The 26,798-nt window shown below is 53.1% G+C and overlaps 1 protein-coding gene and 1 long non-coding RNA gene across 2 annotated transcripts in view; one reads left to right on the top strand and one right to left on the bottom strand.

Annotated features, from left to right (window-relative positions):
* Shisa7 (shisa family member 7) overlaps nt 1-13,822 on the top strand; it is a 16,386-nt gene extending 2,564 nt beyond the window's left edge. Inside the window, exons 2-5 of the mRNA XM_047528779.1 lie at nt 3,622-4,349; nt 5,960-6,114; nt 7,929-8,078; nt 9,305-13,822. Of these exons, the coding sequence (XP_047384735.1) occupies nt 3,670-4,349; nt 5,960-6,114; nt 7,929-8,078; nt 9,305-9,948 (1,629 nt within the window). The 5' untranslated portion in view covers nt 3,622-3,669 and the 3' untranslated portion in view covers nt 9,949-13,822. The remainder of the gene's footprint in view (nt 1-3,621; nt 4,350-5,959; nt 6,115-7,928; nt 8,079-9,304) is intronic.
* On the bottom strand, nt 8,670-26,798 carry LOC124966948 (uncharacterized). The gene is made up of 3 exons (XR_007105439.1): nt 26,084-26,798; nt 25,796-25,954; nt 8,670-12,118 (listed from the first exon to the last, which is right to left on the bottom strand). It is a non-coding gene; the product is annotated as an uncharacterized LOC124966948 (long non-coding RNA).

Raw genomic sequence — 26,798 nt, 5'->3', positions numbered from 1 at the left:
CGCCTCCCGGTTGCCATGACTGGCAGTGTCTCCCTGGCTGTGTTCACATGGATGCAGGTGGAGTGGACACCAGAGCTCACCCTCAGGGTGAGGGTCAGGGTGGGGAATGAGCAGAACTGCCCCCCACAGAACAGCCGTGTGCAGATGAGCCCAAGGCCTACCCCTCCTGCCCCATCAGCTCCTGAGTCTCTACCAGGCAGATGGCACCCTTGTGAGGGTCTCAAAAGAGCATTCCTTCTCCCAGATGGACGCAGCCCCACTGCAGGGAGCAGAGTCCTGCTAGATTTGAGCCCTTCAGCTGGACCCCTCTGTGAGTGTCCTACCTGCCTGGTTTTCAATGGCAGCCCCAGTGGTGACGGACTCCACACAGCTATGTGCATGTGCCACTGCCAGGAGCGGTGTGTCTGTGCATGTCAGCCCCTGTCACAGGGTGTGGGGTAGAGCAGGTCTCAGAGCCTGAAGACCCAAGTTCAAGGCCAGTCACAGCTCCAGCAAATGATGAGACCTCTTGAAACCTGGATGTCTTCATCTGAAACGTGTGCAAGACAGAGAAACCACCTCTCATACTTGTTTTATCTGTTCAATGAACATTAGTTGAACACCTGCAATGTATCAGGCACTGGTTCTGGATGCCACAGACGCAGTGAAAACGCTGACAGAAATCCCTGTCTTCGTGGATTTCTAGTGCAGCAGGGGAAGACGGGCAATGGGGTAACACACACAGCATGGCGGATGGAGACAGGAGTTAATGGATATCATGTGGGGAGGACACTGGAGCGAGCCCAAGCTGCTGCTGGAGGCTGGACAGGAGGCCTGCTGAAATGAGCAACACCAAAGGAAGGAAGGGGGTCTTAGAAGGGACAGCAAGTGCAAAAGGCAGAAAAGTACCAGGTGCAGTGGCAAACACCTGTCATCCCAGCAGCTCAGGAGGCTGAGGCAGGAGGACTGCAAGTTCAAGGTCCTCTGCAACTGAGCAAGACCCTGTCTCAAAATAAAAAATAAAAAGGGCTGGGAGATGGCTCAGTGGTTAAGCACCCCTGGGTTCAATCGCCTGTACCAAGACAAAATGAAACAGAAAAGGCAGAAAAGTGGGGACTTCTTGGGTATGATCCTGAACAAGCAGGAAGGACGAAGGAGAGAAGGAAGGAAAGCAGCAGAGGCTCTGGAAGAGCTGGGGATTACCTAAGTGAGACAGGAAGTGGGAAGGTCTCAGCAGGGGAATGGCTGGTGATGTCAGAACTAAGCGCCTGTTGTTTTTTTCTTAATCATGGTACATGTGCATAGTGTTTACCATTTTAGAATGTACAGTTCGGGGGTGTTTAGCACATTCAGTATGTGTGCCCATCATGCTGTTCAGCTCTAGAACATTTTCATCACCACAAAAGGAGGCCCCATACCCATTAAACAGCCACTTCTGCCCCTCCCCTCAGCTCCAGGCAACTATCAATGATTCAACACTGGAATGCACACTAACAGAATCAGGCACTGTGTGACTGTGTGTGTCTGGCTGCTTCCGGAGCATAATGCCTCAAGCCTCCTCCGGGCATGTTAGCACTTGGCCCCTTTTCAGGGCTGACTGGTACTCCTCTATACAGAGTGCCACGTTTTGTTTGTGTCTGTTCGTCCTGATGGACCTTGAGTGGTCCATTCTGTTTCACGCTTGGTGCTGCTGTGAAGGGTCATGCGTATGTTTTTGTGTAAACTTGTGTTTTCAGGTCTGTGGAGGAGGAGCATGGGAGTATAACGCTGAGTCCTGGGGTAACTCTGTGTCTAACTTTTTGAGAAGCTGTCAAACTGTTCCACAGTGCAGGTCAAGTCACTCTAGACACAACCGAACACCCAAGCAGAAGTGTCACAGGCAGTGGGCATTCCAGGCTGGAGTTCAAAGTGAAAGCTGAGGCCCCATGTGGGGGTGGGGAAGCACCAGCACCTCCATTACCTTCTCTCTATCCCACCGCCAGTCACTTTGTCAACACTGTGTCCCTAGACACACACACGCGTGCACTGGAAGGGGACAGATATTAATGGTACTATTAACTTAATCCCACCCACTTCTCCTTCCCCTTAATGCCACTTTTCTTTAAGATTTCCATCTGAGTTTCCATTTCTTCCTAGTGCTATGTTTTCAACATGTACCACATTTATCTGTGGCCATAACGCTCCCCGCTCACTGGGAGGTCAGAGGCTGAAGGAACCCTACAGGCTGGCTGGCCACTGCATCCCCAAGCCCCCAGGATACTCAGAGGCACTGCCTGCATGGACGTGTGCAGAACCAGTCAGCATCCCGCGCACGGTGCCGGGGCCCCTGCACTACACTGGGGAGCCTCTGGGCCCCCCCAGAGTGGCTGTCATCTCTTGAAGAAGGGCTCTGAGCCACTCTGTTGTTCTGCTTGGCGTTGGACTGCAGCCGTCCTCTACTCCCTAAAGGAAGCCCAGCATCCTCCCCATCCCCTGTGCTGTGTCCACTGGGTGGCTTGTCCTGGACCCGGCTGGACTGTTGCCATAGAAACAGCTGGAAAACCTGTGTTCTCTGGCCCCAGGCTCAGACGTCCCACTTCTCATCCCCTCCCCATCCCGTCTCCCTTCTGAAATGAGCAGCAGGGGCCTTTCACAGACATGAAATCCTGCGTGTCACCTGCAGTGTGCCAGGCACCTTCCCAAGCTCTACATGCGTGGGCTGGCCCTCCTGATGACCCCATGATGGCCAGCCTTACTCCTTACCCTCGTTTTACCATGAGGAAATGAGGCATGGGGCCACAGGTCAGGTAAGAGCCGGCAGGTGTCAGGTAGCTGGCACGCCATGGAGTGGCAGATGACCCACCCTGCTACCCTGCCTCTCCAACTGGACAGAGACGTGACACTGTGAGAGTGTGGTGTGTGGTGTGTGTGACAGACACTGGGACGAGAAAATGGGCATCTGGGGACGGAGGAGCATGGAGGTGTGAACAGTGGTTCTCAACCTGTGCCCTCATCTCCACGACAGGAACCTGGGCAATGCCTGGAGGGATCTTAGACTGTCACAAGTTGGGGGACTGTGGATGCTCCTGGCCTCTAGTGGATGCTGCTAAACACCCTGCATTCACAGCAAAGCAGGACTCCTCCCAGATGCCAGTGGGCCCAGAGTGAGAACCTGGCACTGCCTCTGGGGCCTGCCTGGGCTGTCAGCTTCAGCTCCCAGCTTCGTCTCAACCTCTCTCTCCCCCTCCCTCTTCTCTCTCCCTCCTTCCCGCGTCCTGCCTCCCACCCACCGCCTGGCCTGCGTCCCTCCCGCCCCTTCCTCTCTCTTGCTCCTTTGCTCTCTACCCTCCTCGGCTGCTTCTTCCATCCCACCTTTCTTCTCTTTTTGCCTCTCTAATTTCTACGCACCCCTCTGACATCCCCGTGGACTCCCAATCTTTCTCCCTTGTGCACAACTCACTTTGGTCGTTTCTCTGCGTGACCCTGCCCTTTCCATTCTCATCCGCCGCACTGCGGTGCCCACCCGACTCCGTGTGCGGTGCTCAACTTTGGGCCCCTTGCCTACTTCCCTCTGCCTTTCTGGTCCTTCTTCCCCATCCTGCCCCGCTACCTGTCTGCACATTTCTCCACCTCTGGCCATCTCTCCCCTGCCCACCACCCCAGTCTCCGCTTTCGGTTCCCCAGAAGCCTGGCGGCCGACCTCCTGCTCTCATGCCGGCCCTCCTCCTTCTCGGGACCCTTGTGCTCCTGGCCTCCACCGCCGACCACGCCGGGGCCCGCCCGTCCAACGCAACAGGCGCCGAACCCCCGGGCCCACTGCCCGCCCTGTTAGCGCACCTGCGGCGCCTAACTGGGGCGCTGACGGGCGGCGGGGGCGCTGCGGGCCCGGGCACGAACAGCACCAGGACCAGCCCCGCGGGTGGCACCGGCGCAGCGGCTCGGGCGCCGCCCCCTGCCGAGCTCTGCCATGGCTACTACGATGTCATGGGCCAGTACGACGCCACCTTCAACTGCAGCACGGGCTCCTACCGCTTCTGCTGCGGAACCTGCCACTATCGCTTCTGCTGCGAGCACCGCCACATGCGCCTGGCGCAGGCCTCCTGCTCCAACTACGACACGCCTCGATGGGCCACGACGCCGCCACCGCTGGCCGGGGGCGCGGGAGGCGCCGGGGGCGCAGGCGGGGGACCGGGGCCAGGCCAGGCCGGGTGGCTGGAAGGGGGCCGGCCTGGGGCTTCCGGGGGACGAGGGGGCGAGGGCCCTGGAGGTAGCACCGCGTATGTGGTGTGCGGGGTTATCAGCTTCGCCCTGGCAGTGGGCGTCGGAGCCAAAGTGGCCTTCAGCAAGGCGTCCCGCGCGCCCAGGGCGCACCGAGAGATCAACGTGCCCAGGTTCGTGTGCATATGGGCGTCAGCGTGAGGAACCTGGGGGCGGGACCGGAGCACTGGGGAGTGGAGCCTTTTGGTGAGGGCGGGGCCACAGGGATGAGTTGCGCCAAAGACGCCCAGAGCGGGAGCGAAAGCCCAGGGAGATGGGCAGGGCCTGAGACTGGAAAAGACAGCACCCACTTGGCTATTGAGTGACTGAATGCGGAGCTTTGACCTTCATTCATTCAACAACCATTTTTTTCTTTCTTTTCTTTTTTGGTTAAAAAAAAAAAAAGTAGTTAGGGCCTCATTGGGTTGCTAAGGTTGGCCTCAACCTTGCTATCCTGCCTCAGCCTCCCAGGTGGCTAAGATTACAGAAATAAGCCACCGTGCTGGGCCTCAACAAATGTCTTGATTACCTTCTGTGGGTCAGGAACTAAGGATATTGCAGTGAACAAAACAAGGTCCCAGTCTTCTGGATAAACCCATCCTGCTGCCTTTGGGCTGTGTGACCCTGGGCAAGTTGCTTAACCTCTTTGTCTCAGTTTCCTCGCCAGTACGATGGGATTAACCTATCAGATTGGGCTGACCTATCAGACTGTAATGAAGATTAACTGAATTGAGTCAGGTAGAGTCCTGGCACATGGTAAGTGCTCATTAGACAGGAGGGCTTGCCAGGCACTGTGGTGCGTGCCTGTAATACCAGTGACTGGGATGCTGAGCTGGGAGGATCACAAGTCCCAGGGCAGCCTCATCAACTCAGACTCTGACCAAAAGTGTAAAATAAATATGGGGTGGAGAGGAAAGTCAGTGGTAGGGAGCACCTGGGTTCAATCCCAGCACCTCCACAGCCATACATACGTGCTGTATGTATGCAAGCAAGTATATATGTAATATGATTTTAGATACCAGCAACTGCTGTAAAGGGTTAAGAGTGTGGGGAAGTACTGGTTTAGATGAAATGGTTAGGAAAGCCCTGTCTGAGCAGAAACATGAAGAGAGTGAGGAATGAACAAAGCAGATATCTTGGGAACGGCATTCCAGGCAGAGAATCAGCATGTACAAAGGTCCTGAGGTGCCCTGATGGCAGGACAGGAAAGGGACTGGCGCAGCTGAAGTAGTGTGGGCAAAGAGGCAAGGAAGAGCAGTCAGGGGCTGAGTTTCTCTAAATGTGGTGGGAGACCCTGGAGGGTCTTGACCTTGGGTGAGGTGATCCCAGGCTGTGGGTGAGACTAAACTGAAGCGGGAGACTAGGCAGGAGGTCACTGCAATATCAGGGGGGATGGGAGCTGACAGCTCAGAGGTGTTGAGCAGTGCCCACCGGGGACACCTGGAGGTTGAATTTGCAGGGCTGCTGAGGGGCGCAATGGAAAAATTAAAATGAGGAGTCATGGTGATTGAGGTCTGCATAACTGGACCGCCATGAGGAGGGCTTCCAGGAACAGGAAGGGGGTTCCAGTTCAGGATGGGGCAGGGCCGCTGAAGAGGAAGTGCAGGGACCATGTAAGGGGTGGGTCTAACGAACTGGAAAGGACCCCTGCAAGCAGGAAATGTGGCCTAGAGAGGGTGCCAGGGAATTCTCCAAAGGAGCAAAACAGCTCTGAGGCCACTGATCATTCCTCTGCCACCTTTAGGGCTCTGGTGGACATTCTGAGGCACCAGGCGGGGCCTGGAACCCGTCCGGACCGGGCCCGAAGCAGCTCCCTAACCCCAGGGATTGGGGGTCCCGACAGCATGCCCCCCAGGACGCCCAAGAACCTCTACAACACAGTGAAGCCCTCCAACATCGGTGAGTGGGCGTCGCCGCGGGCGCTGGGTCTCTGACACGCCCCTCGCCCCAAGCCCCACCTCCCGTGCCCAGACCCTGCCCCGCCTCTGCAGGCCCTGAACTAGTCCTCCTCCCCACACCTGTTGGACTAGGCCGGACTTATTCTGAGTGCACCCGAGGAGAAGTCCCAGTAGCTGTAAGGTAGGAGAAAAGGGTCTCCTCCGGCTTGAGGGGAGGACTCATGTTTGAGCAGAAGAGCTGCAGGACAAGGGGAGTTACTGCAGCCCAGGAAGCCCTGAGCGGCTGGGCCAGACCTGAGGCCGGGGGAGGGGGGGACAGAAGCAGGGCCTCCAGCACAGGTGGAAGGAGAAACTGCCTTGGTTCTGGGTGTAATGGGAGCCACAGGAGAAAACAGTCAGAAGTGAGTGGAAGAACTGTCTCTGGAGCCATGTAAAAGGGAGAGAGGAAGGGAAAGGGACTTGGAGGAGGCTGGGATGTTGGTCCAGGGGGTGCGAGGAGGTGTGAGGAAGACTGAACTGGAGTCAGGGGTGGAGGGAAGAGGGGTTTGAATAGTTATAAGGAAGGAACATTCAAGATGGATGCTGAGTGATGAATAGTTCTCCAGGCAAAAAGAGGAGGAGGGTATGGTGGTTCATGCCTGTGATCCCAGCTACTCTGGAGGCTGAGGCAGGAGGATGGCATGTTTGAGGCCAACCTGGGCAACTTAGACCCTGTCTCAAAATAAAAGGACTGGGGATGTAGCTCAGTGGTAGAGCACTTAACTTGCATGTGTGGGGCTCTGGGTTCAATCCCCCAGAACCAGGAGTGAGCGGGGTAGGGGGGGTGCTTCAAGGCAGCCAAAACAGAATAACAACATGTGCAAAGGCCCTGGGCAGAACTGAGCTGGGCTCATGCAGGCCTCAGAAAGAGGAGCAGCTAGAGGGAAGATGAGGTTGTGGCTGCCAGTAGAGCCAAGTTACCACGACCTCAGACACCATTCCCAAGTTCCACATTGTTCCACATGAGGGCAAGACATGGGAAGGGGTCCCAGAGCCAGAGGACGGCAGGGCATCAGCAGCAGTGTGTCTGAGATGCACTGGCTGAGTGGTCAGGGTGGAGACCTGGAGGCAGGGAAGGACCAAGCAGACGTGAGTGGGGAGATGGAGGGAGGCAGCGGGAAGGCCCGCGCTCTGGCCTAGGCTTTGGGGTAGGTGTGGAGACGAAATGCCCGCTCACTGGCCACGAGCCCGTGCCCACACACTGCTCCCGGCAAGTCCTCCTGGCTGTTCCCCTATGTGGCCAATGGCTGGTCTGACCTGTGAGCCCTGTCAAGGCCCCAGATGTGAGGCTGAGTTCAGGGCCAGGGTCTTTTGATCAGGGTAGCACTGCCAGCTGGGGGCAGCGGGGACAGCGACATCGCTCCCTTCTCCGTCCCCTCAGAGAATCTGCACCTCAGCGTCCACAGCCCCACGCACCGTGCCGCCACCCTGGGTACACAGAGGGCCCTTTCCTGCCCTGCCGAGAGGTGCCTGAGCCAGACACCAGGGGGGAACCTGTCTCCCTCTGCCCCTGTCGGAGGGGACACACACAGAGTACACCCCAACCCCAGGGCCAGGACACAGAAGTGCTGACGAACGCCAGCTTGGGGTGTGTCTCCCTCCCCGGCAACAGACCTGTGTGCGGTGCGGGTGGGCAGAGGTGACTGAGTTGCTCTGAGGGGCTGGGATCCCAGATGGCTCCCTCCCCCAGGGAAGGGGCCTGATGGACTAAGGGGGTCTGAGCGGAGGGCTGGGCCTGGACTCCAGGGGACGACCCCGCCCTGCCTCCTCACCCAGACTGGAGGGCTCTGCCACCACCCAGCCCCTCCCTGCACTACTCCACGCTGTCCTGCTCTCGCTCCTTCCACAACCTCTCGCATCTGCCCCCGTCCTACGAGGCCGCTGTGAAGTCGGAGCTGAGCCGCTACTCCTCCCTCAAGAGGCTGGGTGAGTCTGGGGAAGGGGACCGGGGTTGGGTTCAGGACCATGGACAGTGAGCCTGTAGTCCTCTAAAGATTTAGATCCAAATTTGTTCCAGAATTGCCCAAGGTAATTTTATATTAGAATTACTTTGGGTATCTTTTTTAAATGAAAATTCATGGTTGACCCTCTGAAGACCTGTTGCATTTCTCAGTAATATAACCTAAGCAAAGGAAACAAGTTACTGTTGGCTTGATCATGGAAAGTGCACGTGTCACCACCTTCAGATGTGGCTGGGTCCAGCTGCTCAAAAGCTCTCTTCAGGATTCTGTATTCTCAGTTTTTCTAAACAAGGGGCTGGCCTCATTTCCAGACAGGTTCTCTCCCCATAAACGCAAAGATTGCCCCGCAAATTTTCCCACTGTCATACTACCATGTCAGTTTAAGTATCCCCAGCAGAAAAGAATCCCTTTTCAGTGATCCCAGCAAAGACCCAGGCCTGGAAACCACGGGGACACATGCACCTCTCTGAACCAATTGTTGTCACTCTGGTTGGGCATTTCCAGCCCATGGTTTTTCCCTGGCAGTGGAGTAGCCTTCAAACATTTTGAACTGAAAACCACACTAAGAAATGCTTTTTATATCATGGTCTGTGAGGCACAGACATATGCATATTTTTAATTGCAGAAAAGCTTTGAAACTAGTTATTATGGACATTTTACGTTTAAGTGTAAAAGTAAAGAACATTTTTAAGTGAATCCCCATGTTCCCATCATGAGTTCTAGCAACAAGCAGCATTTTGTTGCCACGTCCTCTCTGTGCCTGTCTTTTGGTGAATTCTTTTAAACTAATCCCGGGCCTTATGTCATTTGATCCCTTACCATTTCAACCTCACGTGTATCTGAGACCTTTATCCCCTTATCCTGTGGAGCTCTGGTAGTCTTCTTTCCTATTCTATTTCATTTTTCAAACTGCTGGTCCCTCCCCACAACACTGACTTCACAACCCACCACTGACTCAGACCACCAGTGTGACAACGAAAGGGAGGTGAAGGCAGTTCCCGCAAGCTAGCGTGGGCTCATCTCTGGAAAGACGGGGTGCTCAGGGCCAGGGGTTGCTGTCCTGGCCCCAGCATTAGAGTGGGCCCGGGAATGTGCACCTGGCCCTTCCGGGGAGGCCTGCGGGAGTTCCAGAAGACGGGAGGAGGCGGCTCTGGGCTAAGAAAGGGCTCTGTGCCTTCCCCTCTTGCCCAGCCGAGAAGGATCTGGACGAGGCCTACCTGAAGCGCCGGCACCTGGCGGAGATGCCCCGCGGGACGCTGCCCCTGCACACGCTGCGGCGACCCGGCACGGGTGGCGGCTACCGGATGGATGGCTGGGGTGGCCCGGAGGAGCTGGGCCTGGCGCCGGCGCCCAACCCGCGGCGGGTCATGTCCCAGGAACACCTGCTGGGCGATGGAGGCCGGGCCTCGCGCTACGAGTTCACGCTGCCGCGGGCGCGCCTGGTGTCCCAGGAGCACTTGCTCCTCTCCTCGCCCGAGGCCTTGCGGCAGAGCCGCGAGCACCTCCTGTCGCCTCCGCGCAGCCCTGCGCTGCCCCCGGAGCCGGCCACCCGGGCCAGCCTGGCAGCCTCACACTCCAACCTGCTGCTGGGGCCGGGGGGCCCCCCGACGCCGCTGCACGGGCTGCCCCCCTCCGGCCTGCACGCCCACCACCACCACGCCCTACACGGCTCGCCTCAGCCCGCCTGGGTGTCGGATGCCGGTGGGGGCGGGGGCACGCTGGCCCGAAGGCCGCCCTTCCAACGCCAGGGCACCCTGGAGCAGCTGCAGTTCATCCCTGGCCACCACCTGCCTCAGCACTTGCGCACCGCCAGCAAGAACGAGGTGACTGTCTGAGGCCGGGGCTGGGGGCCCCGCCTTGCAGGCCCCCTGCTCCGGGTCGGGATCCCCCGACACAGGCTCACACACCCCAGGATCCAGAGACCCAGAGGGGCCCTTGGAACTGAGACAAAGCCTCCTACCAGGATGTCAAACAGAGACGAGATCCTCCTCCTATTATGTCACTGTTTGAGTCAAAGCCTCCTTCCCATGATGTCATCACAGAGGAAGAGGCCTGCACATGAAGTCACTAGCAGAAATGTCTGTGTCCTGTGATGTCACTACAGGGACAGAACCCCTTCCCATGAGGTCCTCACAGAGGAAGAGGCCTGCCTGTGAGGTCATTCACTATATAGGCTGCAACTATCTTCTGTGACATCACCACAGACTTTCTGTGCTATCGGAGGCAAGTCTCGCCCTTCCGATGCCATCTTTAGCTCCAAGGTCTCTTTTGGCGTATTGTGTGGGGAAGATATTTTCTTTCTTGTCTTTGCTGTGGACGAGACGCCTGTGTCCTATGATGTCGTCGCTACAGACAAAGCCATCTCTCGGGACACACTGCAGAGAAACCCTGCCTGTGGTGTACTCACTAAAGGTGAGGCCTTCTCTCCACAACACTGTCACAAAACGGCCTCCTTCCCGTGATGGCATCACCAGAGAAGCTGCCTTCCCTATGATGCCATCAGAGGGGCGTGGCTCCTCCTGGGATGCCATCACCAGAGATGACAGCCGGCTCCTGTGACCTCTCCAGAGCAAGGCCCTTCTGGGTTGTTACCACCAGACACCACCCACTTGGATGGTCATGACGCCAGGGGACACCTCCGAGAGCTGCTGCCATGTGGTGAGAAGGCCAGCCATGCTGAGTCCAGGAGCCCCCTGGTGAGAATGCTAGAGAAAGCGCCTGTTCTGTTGCCTAAGGTGTCCTCACTCAGAAGGCCACCCTCTGGGACCAGGCTCCACTAGACAATCATCTATCCACGAGCCGTTGGCAGTGAGCTCCAGGCTTCGATGTAATCACCAAGAGCTTCCTCCTCAGAGGCAGTATCTGCTCTGAACGCCTGTCACCAGTGACGGTGTCACCAAGCTTCTGCCTCATCCCACCATGACTTGGCTTGGTGGCTCCTTCCCTCACCCCAGGGATTTGACCACCGCGATGTCTGCCAGACCCTCTGAAGGGAGGCTGGGCCCCTGTGCAGTGACTCCTAGGTGATGGCGCCCCTGAATGGGCTTCTACTCCAGTGAGGCCGCTCTGACTCACCAGGCTTCTGGAGTCTGTCAGTAGCCTGAGGGCTTGTGTCACTTCTTTCTGTCTAGAGACGTCACCAATTCTGTCAGCAAAGTCCTAGCCTCCTACTGGAGGGGGAGGGTTGGGGTGTGCCTGCTGTTGATCTTGGCAATGACATCCTCAGTGCCATACAATGTCCACCACTCATGATGACAAAGCACTGGGGGTCAAATGTTAACCATGTCATTTCCCAGGATTCCCTATGACCCACCTCAACTATCATCTTCTTCCAGGGTTTGCTGTGATTGACACTGTCATCATCTCCCAAGATTCGCTACAACCAATGGTGTCACCATCTCTCAGTATTCTACCATAAGCATGGTGTCATCATATCCTAGAATCCACCATAACCAATGATGTCATTACCTTCTGAATCCATTATGCCTAATGGTGACATTTTCTATCAGGACCCATTAGGACTGATGATGCCACTGTTTCTCAGAATTCTCCATACTTGTGGTATTATTACCTCCCAGGATCTGCTTTAACCATGTCTTCACGTTCCAGGATCCACCATAGCTTTGGTGTTTTCACTTCCCAAGATCCACCACAGTCACAATGTTCTTCATATTCTAGGATCCATCCTAAAACTATGGTATGCTCATCTCCCAGGAGCCATAAGAGCCAATGGTGTCTCATCAACCACAGTGTCTTCATGTCCCATGATCCATGAGAGCCAATGATTTCATTACCTCCCAGGACCCATGGTACCTGATAATGTCATCATCACCTTCAAAGATCTGTGAGAGTTATGGTGTCACCACCTCCAAAGATCCACTTCAACCATGTGCCATCACCTCCCAGGATTCAATTCAACCATGGTGTCACCATGTCCCAGGATCTCTGAGAGTCAGCACTATCATCACCTCCCAGAATCCACTTCAACAATGTTGTCATCATCTCCTGTAATCCATAAGAACGAAGATTTATCATCTACTGATATCCATCATAACCATGGTGTCATCCCCTCCCGTGATCCATGACACCCAATGTATCACCATGTACCAGGATCCACAGCAACCTTGTGCCATTGCCTCCCAGAAGCCCCCAACTTAGGGGTCAAGCACCATGACAGGCTGCATTTCAATTGCCCTCCAAGGTCACAAGGAACCAGCACAACATGCCATTTCCCCATTCCCTCAAATGAACTAGGGTGGAGCCAGCTGACCCCTCTGATGACATCACCCCCACTGTGCCCCTTCTTGATTATGTCACTGCCTCACTCCTGACCAGGGTGGATGCTCAGATCAGTCTCATCACAGACTTGGCCTTGGCCAGCATCCCTTTACTCCCTGGAAAGGGCACCCAGGCCTCTCCAGATAGCATCACTGCCCCTTGCCCAGCCATCTGATTGGTGACAGGGTCAACCCAGCAACCTCCCATCAGCACCAGAGGTGGGGCATCCCAGCCCTTGGATGGTGTCACTGGTCCTTGCCTGAATCCTGTTACCTGGACCCTGACAGGATCAGAACTTACTGGCTTGGGCCACACTCTCCTCAGAGGCCCCTGGCCCTGTGGTAGGGCCAACAGGAGCTGACCCACCTGTGGCTGTCAGCACTGCCTCTGCTGGCCTGATCCTGGGAGCGGCAGTCCCTGCTGGAACCATCTGCAGGGGCCAAGGGTGCTCCTTTACCCCCTCCCCAACTATCAGGAGTGTCCAGGGACTTCAGGGAGTCCCCAGCACCCAATGCACAATCTGCCCCAATTCTCTTTGTACATAGCCATGTTGCAGGGGGCGGCCATTCCCCATTTATAAAGGGCTACACGCCCCCTCCCAGCCCCCAGGGCGAGGGGGGGCGCCTCTTCTCCTCCTCTGGGCCGCCCCCTCCCTTTTACGTATCCCCCCAAATACTGGCCCTCAGCTCCTCCCTTCTTGTCAGGAGCCTGGGGCACATAATTGGTCCTATGCTCTGACCATACTGAGGAAGCTGGGAGTTACCCCAAGTCCCCCTAGGCCCTGGTGCCGGCTTTTCAATCTCATTGCTATGACTGCTCCCACGACTCCCCACCCCTTCTAAGGCCTCCCCAGAGGAGCCAGTGGGAGCGCTGCCCATAGCTGTGCTGGCCCCTGCTTGACACCCCCTTGAACACTCAGCTTTCTCTAGTCCCAGAGTTGGGAGGCTGGGGGTCTTTCAGCTGTTGTATGCCCCCCTCCACTTGCTCTGCCCCAGCCTGGATTCTAGGAATCTGGCCCCCATCCTCTACCCTCCATTCACTTGGCACAGGCTGCCTAACCCTGGGGCCCTGACCTCTTAACTCAAATAAGCCATAGTGGGGAGAGGTCTAGAGGGTGGGCCAGCAGGCATGTTCTGCCTGTCCCCCTTGATGCTTATGGAGCTGGGACCTCACCATCTGTCTTCCCCCCTGCCAATAAATGCACACAAATGTGTGCACACGTGCACACCCACGCACAAGCACCTCCCTCTGGTTGGGGGCTGCCAAGGGGCGTCACTGAAAGTGATAAACAGTTCCAGACCAGGAGACCCTCCACATTTCTGCCCATCCTTGCACTCCTCATGCCTCCCTCCAGCACTGGACCCTGCCCTCAATTTCCTGGTAAGGACAGCTGGAGGAGTTGAGACTTGGTATTTTTTGGAATAAACTGACATTTCCTGATGTGTGGTCTCAAGGTTTTCTGGGGGAAAGGATGGATCCCTGGGGATACCCGCATGTGTGGCTGAGTGCAGCACAGCTAATGGCAGGCTGGTATTTGCCCAGGGGCACTCTTCTAGATTTCTGTTTCTAGGTGGCTCAAGGACACCCCCTGCCTTGACCACCAAGCTAGAGGTGCCAGTGGGGTCAGGGTGGGGGAAGGTTGTAATTTGCTTTTAAGTTCTGGATCTTTTCCTAAGAAACTTCTCCACTCTGAGCATGTAAGCATGTGTTTGCAAATTCTAGAAGTCGCCTCCTTATATTTGAAGTCTTTGACTAAATATCATGAAAAGGGAGGGCAGGAGATGTTAGTTTTCCAGAACTGCAAACTGGGTGGCTTTCGTAACAAAAACCTAGTGTCGCATGGTTCTGGAGGCTGGAAGTCTGAGGCTAAGATGTGAGCAGGGCTGGTTCCTTCTGGGGCCCAGTGCAAGACCCTGTCCCCAGTTCCTGGTGTTGGCTGCTGATCCTTGGCACCCTTGCCTTGCAGATTGCGCTCTTCTCCCTGTGTCTACTGTCATCTTCCCTCTGCACCTGTTTCAGTGCTCGCAATTCTCCCCCACCTTTTTGTTTTTTAAGACTGTTACTGTCACGTTGGGTTAGGGCCTCCCTCATGACCTCTAGAGAGGTCAGGCTCCAACATCTTCCTCCTGCCTCAGCCCTCTGAGTGGCTGGGACTAAAGGTGGACATCACTGGGCCTGGCTTTCAGTATTCCTTTTTTTTTTTTTTTCCAGTACCCAGGGGCACTTAATGCCACAACCCCAACCCTTTTTATATTTTATTTTGAGACAGGGTCTCACTAAGTTGCTTAGGGCCTCACTAAGTTGCTGAAGCTGGCTTTGAACTTGCCATCCTCCTCCCGAGCCACTGGGATTACAGGTGTGTGCCACTAGGCCTGGCCCAGCATTTCTTTTGAGGGATATCCTTAAGAGGAGGTACTGCATGGTGCAGCTCATTGAAGTGTCAGTTTTATGATAACTAGAACACACTCCCCCTGCCCACTGCCCCCTCCCATCCAGGGTTTATAACATTTGCAGAGTGATGGCCGGAGTTGCCTTCTGGTCTTAGAGTTTGACCAGACCACAGCAGGGAGAGGATGTGTCTCCATGTACTGGTTTTACAAACTGTAGGAACAATTTCCCCCAGGGCAACTAAGTGTTTGCCTCTGCATCAAAATCATTTGCACAGATAAAAGAGGAAGGTTAAAAAAAAAATGCTGGGGGAGAAGGGAACTGCATAGCAGAGAGACAGTAGCTACCAAGCCTTAGTTGGGGATTCCAAGAAGCCTGGTTCTACTCTTTGTTATGCCAGTTCACTAATTTACCCAACAGAATAGAGTGAACAGAACAAACAAGTTCCTGTTCTTGAGGAGTAAAGAACCCACAGAAGTGGCTGAGCTCCCCCCTGAGCCCCTCTCGACAGGGCTCCTGTTCCTGGCAGTCAAATGCACCCAGACAATGACAGTGATTGTCAGAGGATCCAAAGAAGCAAGGAAAAGGCCAAATGAACAGCTCAGAGTCAATGCTCCATTTTTATGTTTTCTTCCAGAATTCCCCTTATGCAAATAATTTTTTCACAAAACAATATTCCTATACATCGGCCACTCTGTAACCTGCCTTCTTCACCTATTAACACAAGGTGTCAAGTCACATGTGCACATAATACACGCACCCACTATATGTACTTGCTGCAGGGAGAGAAACAGGAGTTCAACAGAGTGAGGAACTGCATGAGAGAATGTGGGTGCCCTTTTTGTCTCCCCATGTTGCTTGCTATGGAAAAATCACAATTTTTTAAGTAAGAAAGCAGGATACAGAAGTGTGTAAGCTCATTGGTGTGAAAGAAAAGAATAAATTCCAAATATAAATTTGCTGCACCAAGGACTCCCATTCTCCTCCAGTGCCCATGGTAGGATTCCACTTCCCTGTCGATGTGACTTGCACTGGCCAGTGGAACATGAGTGGAAGTACATTCCAGACGGAGTTTCTGAGGGTCCTTGTGTTTTTGTCCCTCTGCTGTCATCACTGGTGATATCTGAGAAATTGGCAGCTCCATCAAACTGGATCCCAGGATGATGCCACAGAGGGGCCTCAACCACCCCACAATGCACATGTGGCAGGAGACACAGGACATGGCTTTTACACACAGCTAACAACCTCACTTATGTTCACAAGAAAAGCACTCTGTGAACACTGAGCTCTGGATGGGCAAGACAAGGACGAGGCTTGACATTAGCATTCTGCCTCACATTTTTGGCCCTGTGACCTAACACATGCTCTGTTTCCAACAATAGTGTCAGTAAGCACAGCCTCTGGGCTGCTGGTCTTCGCCCATGCTTGATGGGTGGGCTGCAAACTTCTAAAGTCTACACCAGGTGTGTGTGTCTGCTTCCTATTTTGCTTCTTTTTAGCTTTATATTTCAAACTTTATATTTTGTAACTTACAGAACAGTTACAAGAATAAATAAGACTCCTGCATCGCTTCACCAGTTCACCTGTGTTGACATTTCATGGTGGGGCTTTGTGGTTTTCTTCCCACACAAATATCCATGGTGCTTCTAGGAGGCAGTCGAGCGTGGCTTGCAACATCATGCTCTGTGGCTGGAGGACATTTCTGAAGAGCAAGGACATTTTCCTATGGTTCCACAGTATAATGGCCAACATCAGGAGTTCAACATTGACAGTCCACGTTCCAGTGACCCAGCTGCCCCGAGACTGTCCTAGAGAACAGTTTTCTTTCCAGTCCCTGATGCTCCAGGACTAGGGCTACCTCTGGCCAGCATTGTCTTTTAAGGACCTTCACCTCCAACAGTTCCCTAGTCTATGCCTTCGTGATGGGTACTCTGAGGAGTGCAGGGGGCTATTTTGTAGATAGGCCCTGTGTTTGGGCCCTGAGCTTTCCTGGGGATGAGCTCCAGCTCGGAAGCAATGTGAATCTCAGCCCCTCAGTCCCAGAAGCCCATGTTGTGCCACCAGGTGCCACTGCTGGTGATATGCACACAGACTCCTTGTTGTGGACTCAAAACCAAACCCCCAACATGAGGAGGAGCCAGTAAGCAGGTAATTAATGTTAAAAGAGGTCATAGAGGGGTCTGATCTGATAGGATTAATGTCCTTATAGGAGGAGATACCAGAGGGCTCTATGCTCCCATAGGGGAGCACAGTAAAACTGGGTTGTCTGCAGCCACAAAGAAGTCCTCATTGGAAACCGAAACTGCCACACTTTGATCTTGAACTTCCAGTCTCCAGAACTGTGTGAAAATACATTTCTGTTATTTAAGCCAATCTGTGGTATTTTGTGAGAGCAGCACAGGCTGACCAATAAACCCCTTGGCCAGGGCACGGAAAAGTACTATTTTTCCCTCTGCAGTTAGGAAGCGTCTTTGCCTGGAACACACTCTGAAGCTCTAGGCATCCTGTTCCACCTCCACAGGTGACTCTCTTGCCTGAATCAATTATTACCATGATGTTTGAATATAGCCATCTTCAAAATATCTGAATATCAGCCAGGCACTGTGGTACACACCTGTAATCCCAACAGGTTGGCAGGCTGAAGCAGGAGGATGGTAAGTTTGAAGCCAGCCTCAGCAACAGCAAGACCCTGTCTCAAAATAAAAGTAAATGGGCTAGGCTATATCTCAGTGGGTTCAATCGCCAGTACTACACGCACGCGCGCACACACACACACAATTTGAATATCATTCTTCAAAAGATTGAATAGCAATGTTCAGATGATACTATACTAACTTCATTATTCCTTCAACATTTATGTTAGTATTTGCTGATTTTTTTCCCCATTTTATTATGTTTTGTTGTTTGTTGTAGTACTAGAGGTGGAACCCAGGGGTGCTCTACCACAGTCACAGCTCCAGTGCTTTGTATTTTTCATTTTCAGATGGCCACTTGAGGCTTTCAACTTTCGATCCTCCTGCCTCAGTCTCTGAGTTGCTGGAATTAGTCACGCACTCTGCCACAGGCTCACGGCTTGTTTTTCAGGGAAAAGGGTCTAGCCTTTCCATCAGATTCCTGCAGGCACTTATTATTCAAACAGCAAATCCACCATGATTTCGGTTGGCTCTTGCCTGTTGTTGAATGATGCAGCCCTGCCCCACCGGGCTGGGGATCCCCAGTCTCCTCTCCTGTAAACAACACTGAGGAGCATCTTCCTGCATACCACTCTGTGCATAGGTCAGGCCCTCAGGAGGCGCTCCTGGAGGCAGACGGTTGGGTCAAGGGCTGGCTGCTTCTGAGGACTTTTGCCAGACAATACCAACTGCAGCACAGAAAGCCTGAGCTGAGTCCATGTGTGTGAGAACGTCTGTCTGCCGCCACCCTCACCCACACTGGCACTCCCTGCTTATTCTTGGCCTTGCTTTCTCAGGCAGTTAAGGAAGCCCTGAAGGCAAAGCTTAGCCTGGTGGTCTAGGGTTTGTGTCTGTCACTAGAGGGAGCACGTGGTCCACTTAAAAGTATATTTACAAATTAGCAGGGATGTTCTCCCCAAGAAATCAGACTTCTGCTCTGGAGGCACAAAGGAAAGTGGTTCCCACCAGGTCCCCACACCAGTGTGTGCAGACACTTTGGGCTGAAGGGGACTGCTTATAAGGACTCAGGTCAGGAAGGGGCAGAGAACCACAGATGGCAGACTGAGAAGCCCACTGGGAAGAAAGAAACGCTTTACAATCCAGGACTGCCACATGTTCTGAAGACTGCTAGTACTCAGGCTCACTCCTGCATCAGGTCTTGACGCTGGCTGTTTCTCTGCCAGGAAGTTTCCCTGGGTTAAGTCTTCATTCAATTGTCACCTTCTCACTGCAACTGCCCGTTTAGACCACCCCAGCATTCCCGAACCTTTTCAGCCTGCTGATTTTCATAGTTACTAATACCTCTTAAGGTTACAGACGGAGCCCAAGACCTTCACAATGTGAGCACTGAATACCCTGCGCTGCCCCTGGCCTCGGGCAAGCCCGAATGGTCACCACCCACTCTCCTGTTGATTATCTGTCTCCCACTGGCATGGAAGCCCCAGGAGGACAGGGATTTTGTTTCCTTTCTTGTTCTTTGATGTGTCCAGGCACCCAGATCAGTGCTTGGCATGCTGCTGGTACTAAATGTGTTGCCGAAGCAAGTCACGTCCTCATGGTAAGAACCCAAAAAAGGAGAACCTTGCCAAGGACCACGTAGCAGAATGGCAAGCACACAACACTGAGCCTGTGGGTTTCCAGGAGTTCCTCCAAGTTTCTCTGACAGAGAGGCTCACAGCTATGCCACAGACTAAGGAATGGGATGTGGCACCTGGACACAAGCGGACCCTTCCCCGGGTGCCATGAGATACAGGACACTCCCAGGTGCAGTTGGTGAGTTGAAGGCAGCCACTGGCCAGGAGGATGGACGGGCCTCTGTACAAATGTCCAGGACACATGGGAAGAAAACATGGCTGCCTGTGGGTGAGAGTGTGGAGGGAAGAGGGGCTAGGGCTCACCTCCCATCACCCTCCCTGGACTCGGGTGACCTTGGAATTCCCTCCAAGCATGGATTTCTTTTGTAATTTAACGTAGATGAACAGGAAAAGGTTGATTCCGGAGCAAAAATTCAAGCCAAGGAGCAATTTAGGTTTCATTGAGCAAAAGTAAATTTCTGAATAACCAAAATTTATGAAGGCAGGGTATCTGTTCCCACCCATTCTCTGACAATTCCTGCCCATTGCTAGGCCACTTCCCAATTACTTCTCAAGTCTGCCCTTCTCACCCCATGGCCACCACCCTGGCCCAGGTCACAACAGGGTGCTGGGTTTTACCTCCGCCCTGGGCCCCTCCACCCCGTCTCGAGATGAAGCCCAGAGTCCTCTCCAAATGAGAACCAAGTCTGTCACAGATCCAGGGAGACTCCTCAGAGGCTCCCTTTGGTGCCACCATGCCTTCCCAAGGCCCTTGGTGGCCTGTGGACCCTCACCTATCTTGAACACCTAACCTCAGATTTGTCTATCTCTTCACCCCACCCCTCTATCTTCTTTCAGTTCCTCCCATCACAATAATTTCTTTTAAAGTTCTCTTTAAATATCAATGACTTGGCTGTGGGTGTAGCTCAGTGGTGGAGTGTTTGCCTAGAACGCATGAGGACCCAGGTTTGGCCTCCATCACCACCAAAATAATAGCTTTATTGAGACATGATTCATGTTCCTTCAAATCTACCCACTTGTAGTGCCCATGTCGGTGGTTTTCTTCATATATCATGACTGCAGAACACTCACCATGCCCCAGTGAGAGCCCATGCCCATCAGCCATCACTTCCCATGCTCGTGCTCCTGGCCCCTGGCAACCACTAACCCACTTGCTCTCTGTGTGGATTTGACTGTTCTAGACATTTTGTATAAATGGAATCACGTACTGTGGTCTCTGTGACTGGCATCTTCCACTTAGCATCACTGTGCTAGCCCTTTCCATGGCTGAATAAGCATTCTATTGCATATCCACCCACACACAGCTGAGGGACATCTGGGTTCTGTCCATCTTTTGGCTGTTGTGAACATGCTTCTGTGAACATCTCTATGACGTTCTGTGTGGATAGTTTCATTTCCCCTGGGTGAGTACCTAGGAGTGAAGTTGCTGGGTCAGGCTGAACTCCTGAGCCATTGGAGCAACTACCAATCTATTTCCCATGGCAGCTGCATCACATTACACCCCCACCAGCAGTGTGTGAAGGTTGCAACTGCACTGCATTCTGTGCTTAAACTTGTTATTGTGTGTGTGTGTTTGGTGCTGGGATAGAATCCAGGGCCTTGCACATGCTAGGCCCGTGCTATACCACTGAATTGCCCATCAGCCCTCTTCATCTCGAGACAGGGTCTTCTTCAGTTCCTCAGGCTGCCCTTGAACTTGCATCCTCCTGCTCGGCGAGTCACTGGTCACAGATGCACAGACCCTGCTCGGCTTGCTACCATCTTCTGTGTTGGTAATGAGTCACATCCCAGTCCTTTTTTATTTTTCAAGACAGGGTATTGCTAAGTTGCTGAGACTGACTTTGAACCTGCAATCCTCCCGACTCAGTCTCCTGAGCTGCTGGGATTGAAAGGCACGTGTTGTGGTACCTGGCTTGGTTTTTTTTTGTTGTTGTTGTTGTTTTTAATTTTTTTTCAGTTGTTGATGGACCTTTTACTTATATGTGGTGCTGAGAATTGAACCCAGTGCCTCACACATGCTAGGCAAGTGATCTACCAGAGCCACAACTCCAGCCCTGTTGCCGTCTTCTTGATGACAGTCATCTTGCTGGAATGAGGTGCCTCTCCTGTGGTTTTGATTTCTGTGCCCAATGGTTGGTGCTGTGAAACATCTTTGCCTGTGACTACTGGTCATCTGTATATCTCCTTTGGAGGATGCCTGCCCAGGTCCTTTGCCCATTTTAAACAGGGTTATGTGTTCTTGAGTTATAAGTGTTCTTCATAGGCTCCAGATGTGAGCTCCTCAGCAGACTCGGGATCTGCAGAAGTCTTTTTCCATCCTGCAGGATGTCTTTTCGCTTTGGGTGTACACATGCACACATGTGGACGTGTGGTGCTGGGATAAAGTCCAGGCCCGGTGCACACTGAGCTATCCCCTCCGCCCTGTCTTTTTTATTTTTCACTATTCAAGCACACTACCACTGACCTAGTTACACTCCCAGTCCATCTTTTCACTTGAAGCATGAATGCTTTTAATTTTGATGTTAAAGTCAAATTTTCCTATTTTTCTTTTGTTGTTTGTGCTTTTGAAGTCTGTGTCTAAGAAACCATTGCCTAATGCAGGCAAGGTCATGAAAAGTTACATCCATGGTTTATTTTGTGGGGAGGGGGGTTTTGGCTTTGGTTTTGGTGGTGCTGGGATGGAACCCATGGCCTTATACCTGCTACTCAAGTGCCCCACCACTGAGCTACACCTTCAGCCCCCTTCAGTTTTTCCTAAGAGCTGCCAATCCAATACACAATGACCCAAAATGACATCTCAGAGCAACTACACTCCTATGAGTGAGTCACTAATATTTCCTCTTTTACAGTTCCTCTCTTTTTGGTACTGTGGATTGAACTTATAGGTGCTCTACCACTGAGCCACATCACCAGTCCTCTTTATTTTTTATTTTGAGACAGGGTCTCACTAAGTTGTTTAGGATCTCACTATTGCTGGGGTTGGCCTTGCACTTGCAATCCTCCTGCCTCAGCTTCTCAAGTCGCAGGGATCACAGGTGTGCTTCACTGCTCATAGCTCTTCTTTGCTTTTTAAAGGACAGAAACTGCTTTCCCTCATGTACCAGGCCTTGGCACAGGCTATTGCCCTGCCTGGCACATCCTTTCCTCACCCCACTCCACCATCCTGTTGAGGTTCCCTCTCCCTCCGGCCCTCAGCCCAGGCATCATCTCTTCCTGGAGGCTACCAGGTCCAGGTCATGCTCCCTGTTGTAAGTGCTGAGATGGTCTCAAGGCTGGCATGATGATGTGTGCCTGCAGTCCCAGCTACTCAGCAGGCTGAGGCAGGGCAATGGCTTAAGTCCAGGAGTTCAAGGTCAGCCTGGGTAACACAATGAAACAGTTTCAAACAAAACAAACCAGCTGGCACTTGTCACCAGGGAAAGCATGTTTTCACGTGGTCATTAGAAGCCTCCTGCTACTGCAATAAACTGAGTCCCCTGAAGGTAAGGCTCTTTCTACATGGCCCCTGATACAAGCCACACTGATGGGACAGACAAGTTCGAGTGGTGGGAACATGTGGGAATAATTCTATAAACTGGACCCACAGTGCAGACCCCCACATGCTTTATTTACTGAGAAGCAATTCACTGCAGCCCTGCCTGGCTTAAATGGACAGGATACAAGACATTCCCAGCAAACTACCTGTTATCTAGAGGAGGAATGCAGGCTTGAAATAATGTTGGTAAGAGGAACCCAAGTTACCCCGAAGGGGAGATCTTGTGTACCCTTTCATAGACCGGATCCTGAAGCTCAAGGAAATAAGGACAATTCCTCCTAACCATAAAATCTGTAAGAATTTATGGTTAAAAACCCAACTAGAACTGGTCAACATGGGCCAAAGTGACCTAGAGTTGTGAAGGCAGTCAAGTCAAGAGGTGGACCTGGGTGGGACTCTCTAGTAACTTCTCTAGGATCACCCATAAAACTGGAAGGCAGGAGGGGTACACTGTTCCTCCCCTTTCTGAGAGGATCTACTCTCTCCCTTGAGAATATCTCCTTTCCTATTCCTTCAGTTAATTAATGCCTATTACTCTGAGCAACATGCCTGAAATCTCTATGATTTGATCCCAAGAATCAGGGTTTGGAGGGGGTCATCACACTGCCTCAGTTTCCCCGAGGCCACAGTTCCATAACAACACCTCCATAACAGCTGTTATCCCCCTACCACCTGTCCCTTGTCCCTTGGGTACCTGATTCCTACAGAGTCCTGTGGTGCTCACAGAGAGACAGAGCCACGTTCTAATCCCCCTCGCTCCCTGCACTCAGCCCTTGCTATCTGGGAAGCACCAGACCACCACCTGCCAGGCCTGTTCATGCCACTGCATCTCCCGGCTGTCCTGGACCCTCTTTTTCTATCTGCTTCTCTCTCAACTCCTGCTCTCCACTTCCTCCTATGCCATCCCTCCTCAGGGTTATTCCAACAGCCTCCTCCCTGGCCCTTCTACCTCCACCTTGCTGTGGGAGTGAGCTGAGACGACCTGAGCCAGATCACTGTACTACTCTGCTCAAGATCCTGCAGTGGCTCCCTATTCCCTCAGAAAAGAGGTTAGAGTCCTTACCTAATGCCTGGGAAATGCTACTTGATACCCACCACCACTACCACACTCCTCTGACCTCCTTTTCCCCACCCACCTCGCTCACTCTTTCCCAGCCACGCCTGCCTCTGTAAAGCTCCTGAAAGACCTTTGCTTCCACTGGTGGGAATGTCCTTCCTCTGATACTGGTATAGCTTACCTCCTTCACGCTCGGGTCCCTGTTGACACCTGTTCATGGACGGCTGCCCTGACCATCCCACTTTCAATTCAACACCACACAGACTGGCACCCCAGCCCTCTTCCCCTACTCTACTTGTCTTTTCCATGGCACTTACTACCTTCTCATGCCACATTCAGTTGCATGTTACTTGACAAGAGGGAAACGTTCTGAGATCTGTCATTGGGCAATGTTAAGCAAAAACTCTGCATTTACTTGTACAATGACGTAGGATGTAGGATGGCCAGGCCCACTGCACACCAGGGTTATGTGGTGGATCCTATAGTTCCGAGGCTGCAAACCACACAGCACGTGACTACACTGAACACTGCAGGCAACTGTAACCATGGTGTCTGTGTGTTTAAACATATCTAAACATATGAAACTTACAGTGAAAACACTAGGCAATAGGTTTCTTCAGTTCCAATCAAATCTTGAGGAACCACCATCATCATGTACATAGTCCATTACTGACCAAAATGGCACTACGTGGCAAGTGACTATGCTTTCACTTGCTTCTTTTGCTTTTGCATGTCTTCCCTCACTCCAATGAACCCTACGAGCATCCTCATGAGATCTCTCTGTCCCAAGCACCCCAATCGCTGCCTGACACACAGCAGATGCTCAATAAATATTTACTGAAGGGGCTGGGGAGATAGTTCAGTTGGTAGTTCAGTTTGCCTTGCAAGCACAAGGCCCTGGGTTCGATTCCCAGCACCGCAAAAATTAAATAAATAAATATTTACTGAATGGGTAAACACCTTCAATCTGTCCAGCATTCTGCTAGTGGCTGAGGCCAAGATCCCTGCTTTCCTGGCACACATCTTCTATTTGGGGGAAACAAACATAAGCAAGCAAATAACTGCAATTCAGATAGACCATGAAGCTCAATGACTGTGAAGGGAACAAAGCATGGGCGCAGAGGTGACAAGTGATGGTTTACAAAGAGCCTAGGGTGTGCAAAGGATGAAGGACAGTGAAAAGCACACTAGGCACAGGGAACTGTGCCTCCCAGAATATGCGGCTGGGAACGAGCTTGGCTTATGTGCTGAGGGGAACTCAGAGAAATGGCAAAAGGACTCACAGGCTTTGCAGGAGTTTGGGGGCCATCCAACAACATGTAGTAGAGAGGAGGGCCCCTGAAGGGTTTTTAGCAGGAGTCAGGCACCTCAGCTTTGTGGTTTAAAGCTGGAGTCGGGAAACTACAACCTGAGGGCCACCTATGCATATGATTTGTTTTCGGGAACAGTTTTATAGGCACACAGTCACACCCACCGTCTTTAGAGCCACAGTGGTAGGGGTGAGTAGACTGGCACAAAGCCCAAAGCATCACAAGGTCCAAGAACCTTTATAGGAAAGGGTCAGCAGTCCATATTTATGATGCTGATTCAGGGTGCAGGTGCCCCCTTCCCTCTCCCTCATCCTACAGTTATGTGACACCAGTTCCTGCTGGTGTCACCTGTTGAGTCCCATTCGTTTTCCCATCCACTGCCACCAGTCCTACTGCAGCCGCCATCTCCACCTGGACCATCACACATGCCTTACTGACCTCCCTGTTTCTGTCCACAGATGAGATGGAGTCACACAGTGCTCCCCAGTGGCCCCCAACACTCCAAGAATAGAAGGCATTCCTCACCATGGCCCAGGACAGCCCTGCAGGACAAACCACCACCTTCCCCTTACCTCATGACATGAGCCCATGCTCACTCCTGCCCAGCCTTGATGGCCTCCTCCTGGTTCCATAAGCACTAAGCAAGATCCCCCTCACCGGGCCTTTGCACCTGCAGGTAGGTCCCTTTGTTCAAAATGCCTTTCCCATAAACCTCCCCACAGCCCTAAGGGTCATTCCTCAGAAAGCCCTTCCCCTCACAGCCAAGGAAAGATAGCAGCTGCCCCCTCCCCTAATACCCCAGCCCTGGACCCTGACCTACTGTCTTTATCATTCACTGACATGATACCTGTAGACCTACTGTCTTACTGTCTGTCCTCCCCACCAGGATGTAATCTCCATGAAAGCCCAGGTCTTGTCCCTTTTATTCTCTGCTGGATCCCCTGAGCATCTTGTAGTCACATGGCAGGTGAATGAATGCAGGTGTCGAGATAATTATGAAATTCACCTGCAAGGAGTGAGTGAGAACAAGAACGTAAAGAAATCAGAACAGTGCCTAGCACACAGGGCCCACATAACAACTATCAGGGTCACCATCGTTATGTCTCCATAGTGTTCAGGATAACTACTGCTCTACCTGGTCCCAGGTGGGGGGTGACCGCCAGCTCCCTCAGTCTCCTTGCCTGTTAAATGGGCTGGAATCATCTGCACCCAGCTGGCTAAAACTGGAGATCAGGCGTGTAAAATGCCCACGTGTGGCCAGTTCTCCACAACTGGTTAATATGATCGCTGCAGGTCTCTTTTCAACGTCCCTTCTTCCTTTCCCAGGAAGCCTGCCCCGTGAGGGAAAGCTGGTGGCCAGGTCGGGCCCAGGTATTGCCGCTCCCGTGCATGCCCGGGAAGGCCAGCACACTAGACTGCTGTGGGCGCCCCAGGTGCTGGGAGGTGCCCGAGGTGGGCAGCAGCCCCACACCGAGGCAGAGGAGGCCAGGGCGGCTTCTGGTCCTCCCTCTCACTCGACAACCTAGAGGCCAGCCCTGGAGCGCGGGCCGCCAGGCAACGCGGGACGGGCGCGCGGACGTCCGACCCGGAAGCTGCCGCCGGGCCCCTTCCCTGCAACTGTTCCGGCAGGCAAACGGAGTTCCAGCGAAGGCCCGCTGGCTGGAGGCTAGGTCAGCGGCAGACACAGCGATGCTCTCCGGCCCTTCCCCTGCCATCCCTGGGGACCCCAGATCCCACTGGCCGCATAAGGAAACTCAGGCTTAGCAGGTCACACACTGGGGGGGCCAAGCGGCCCGAGCCTAGTCTTTGGGCCTCCTCATCACAGAAGAGTCAGGTCACTACCAGCACAA

The sequence above is a fragment of the Sciurus carolinensis genome, chromosome 16 (assembly GCF_902686445.1).
Source record: "Sciurus carolinensis chromosome 16, mSciCar1.2, whole genome shotgun sequence".
Lineage (NCBI taxonomy): Eukaryota > Metazoa > Chordata > Mammalia > Rodentia > Sciuridae > Sciurus > Sciurus carolinensis.
This window is presented reverse-complemented; position numbering and strand designations above follow the sequence as displayed.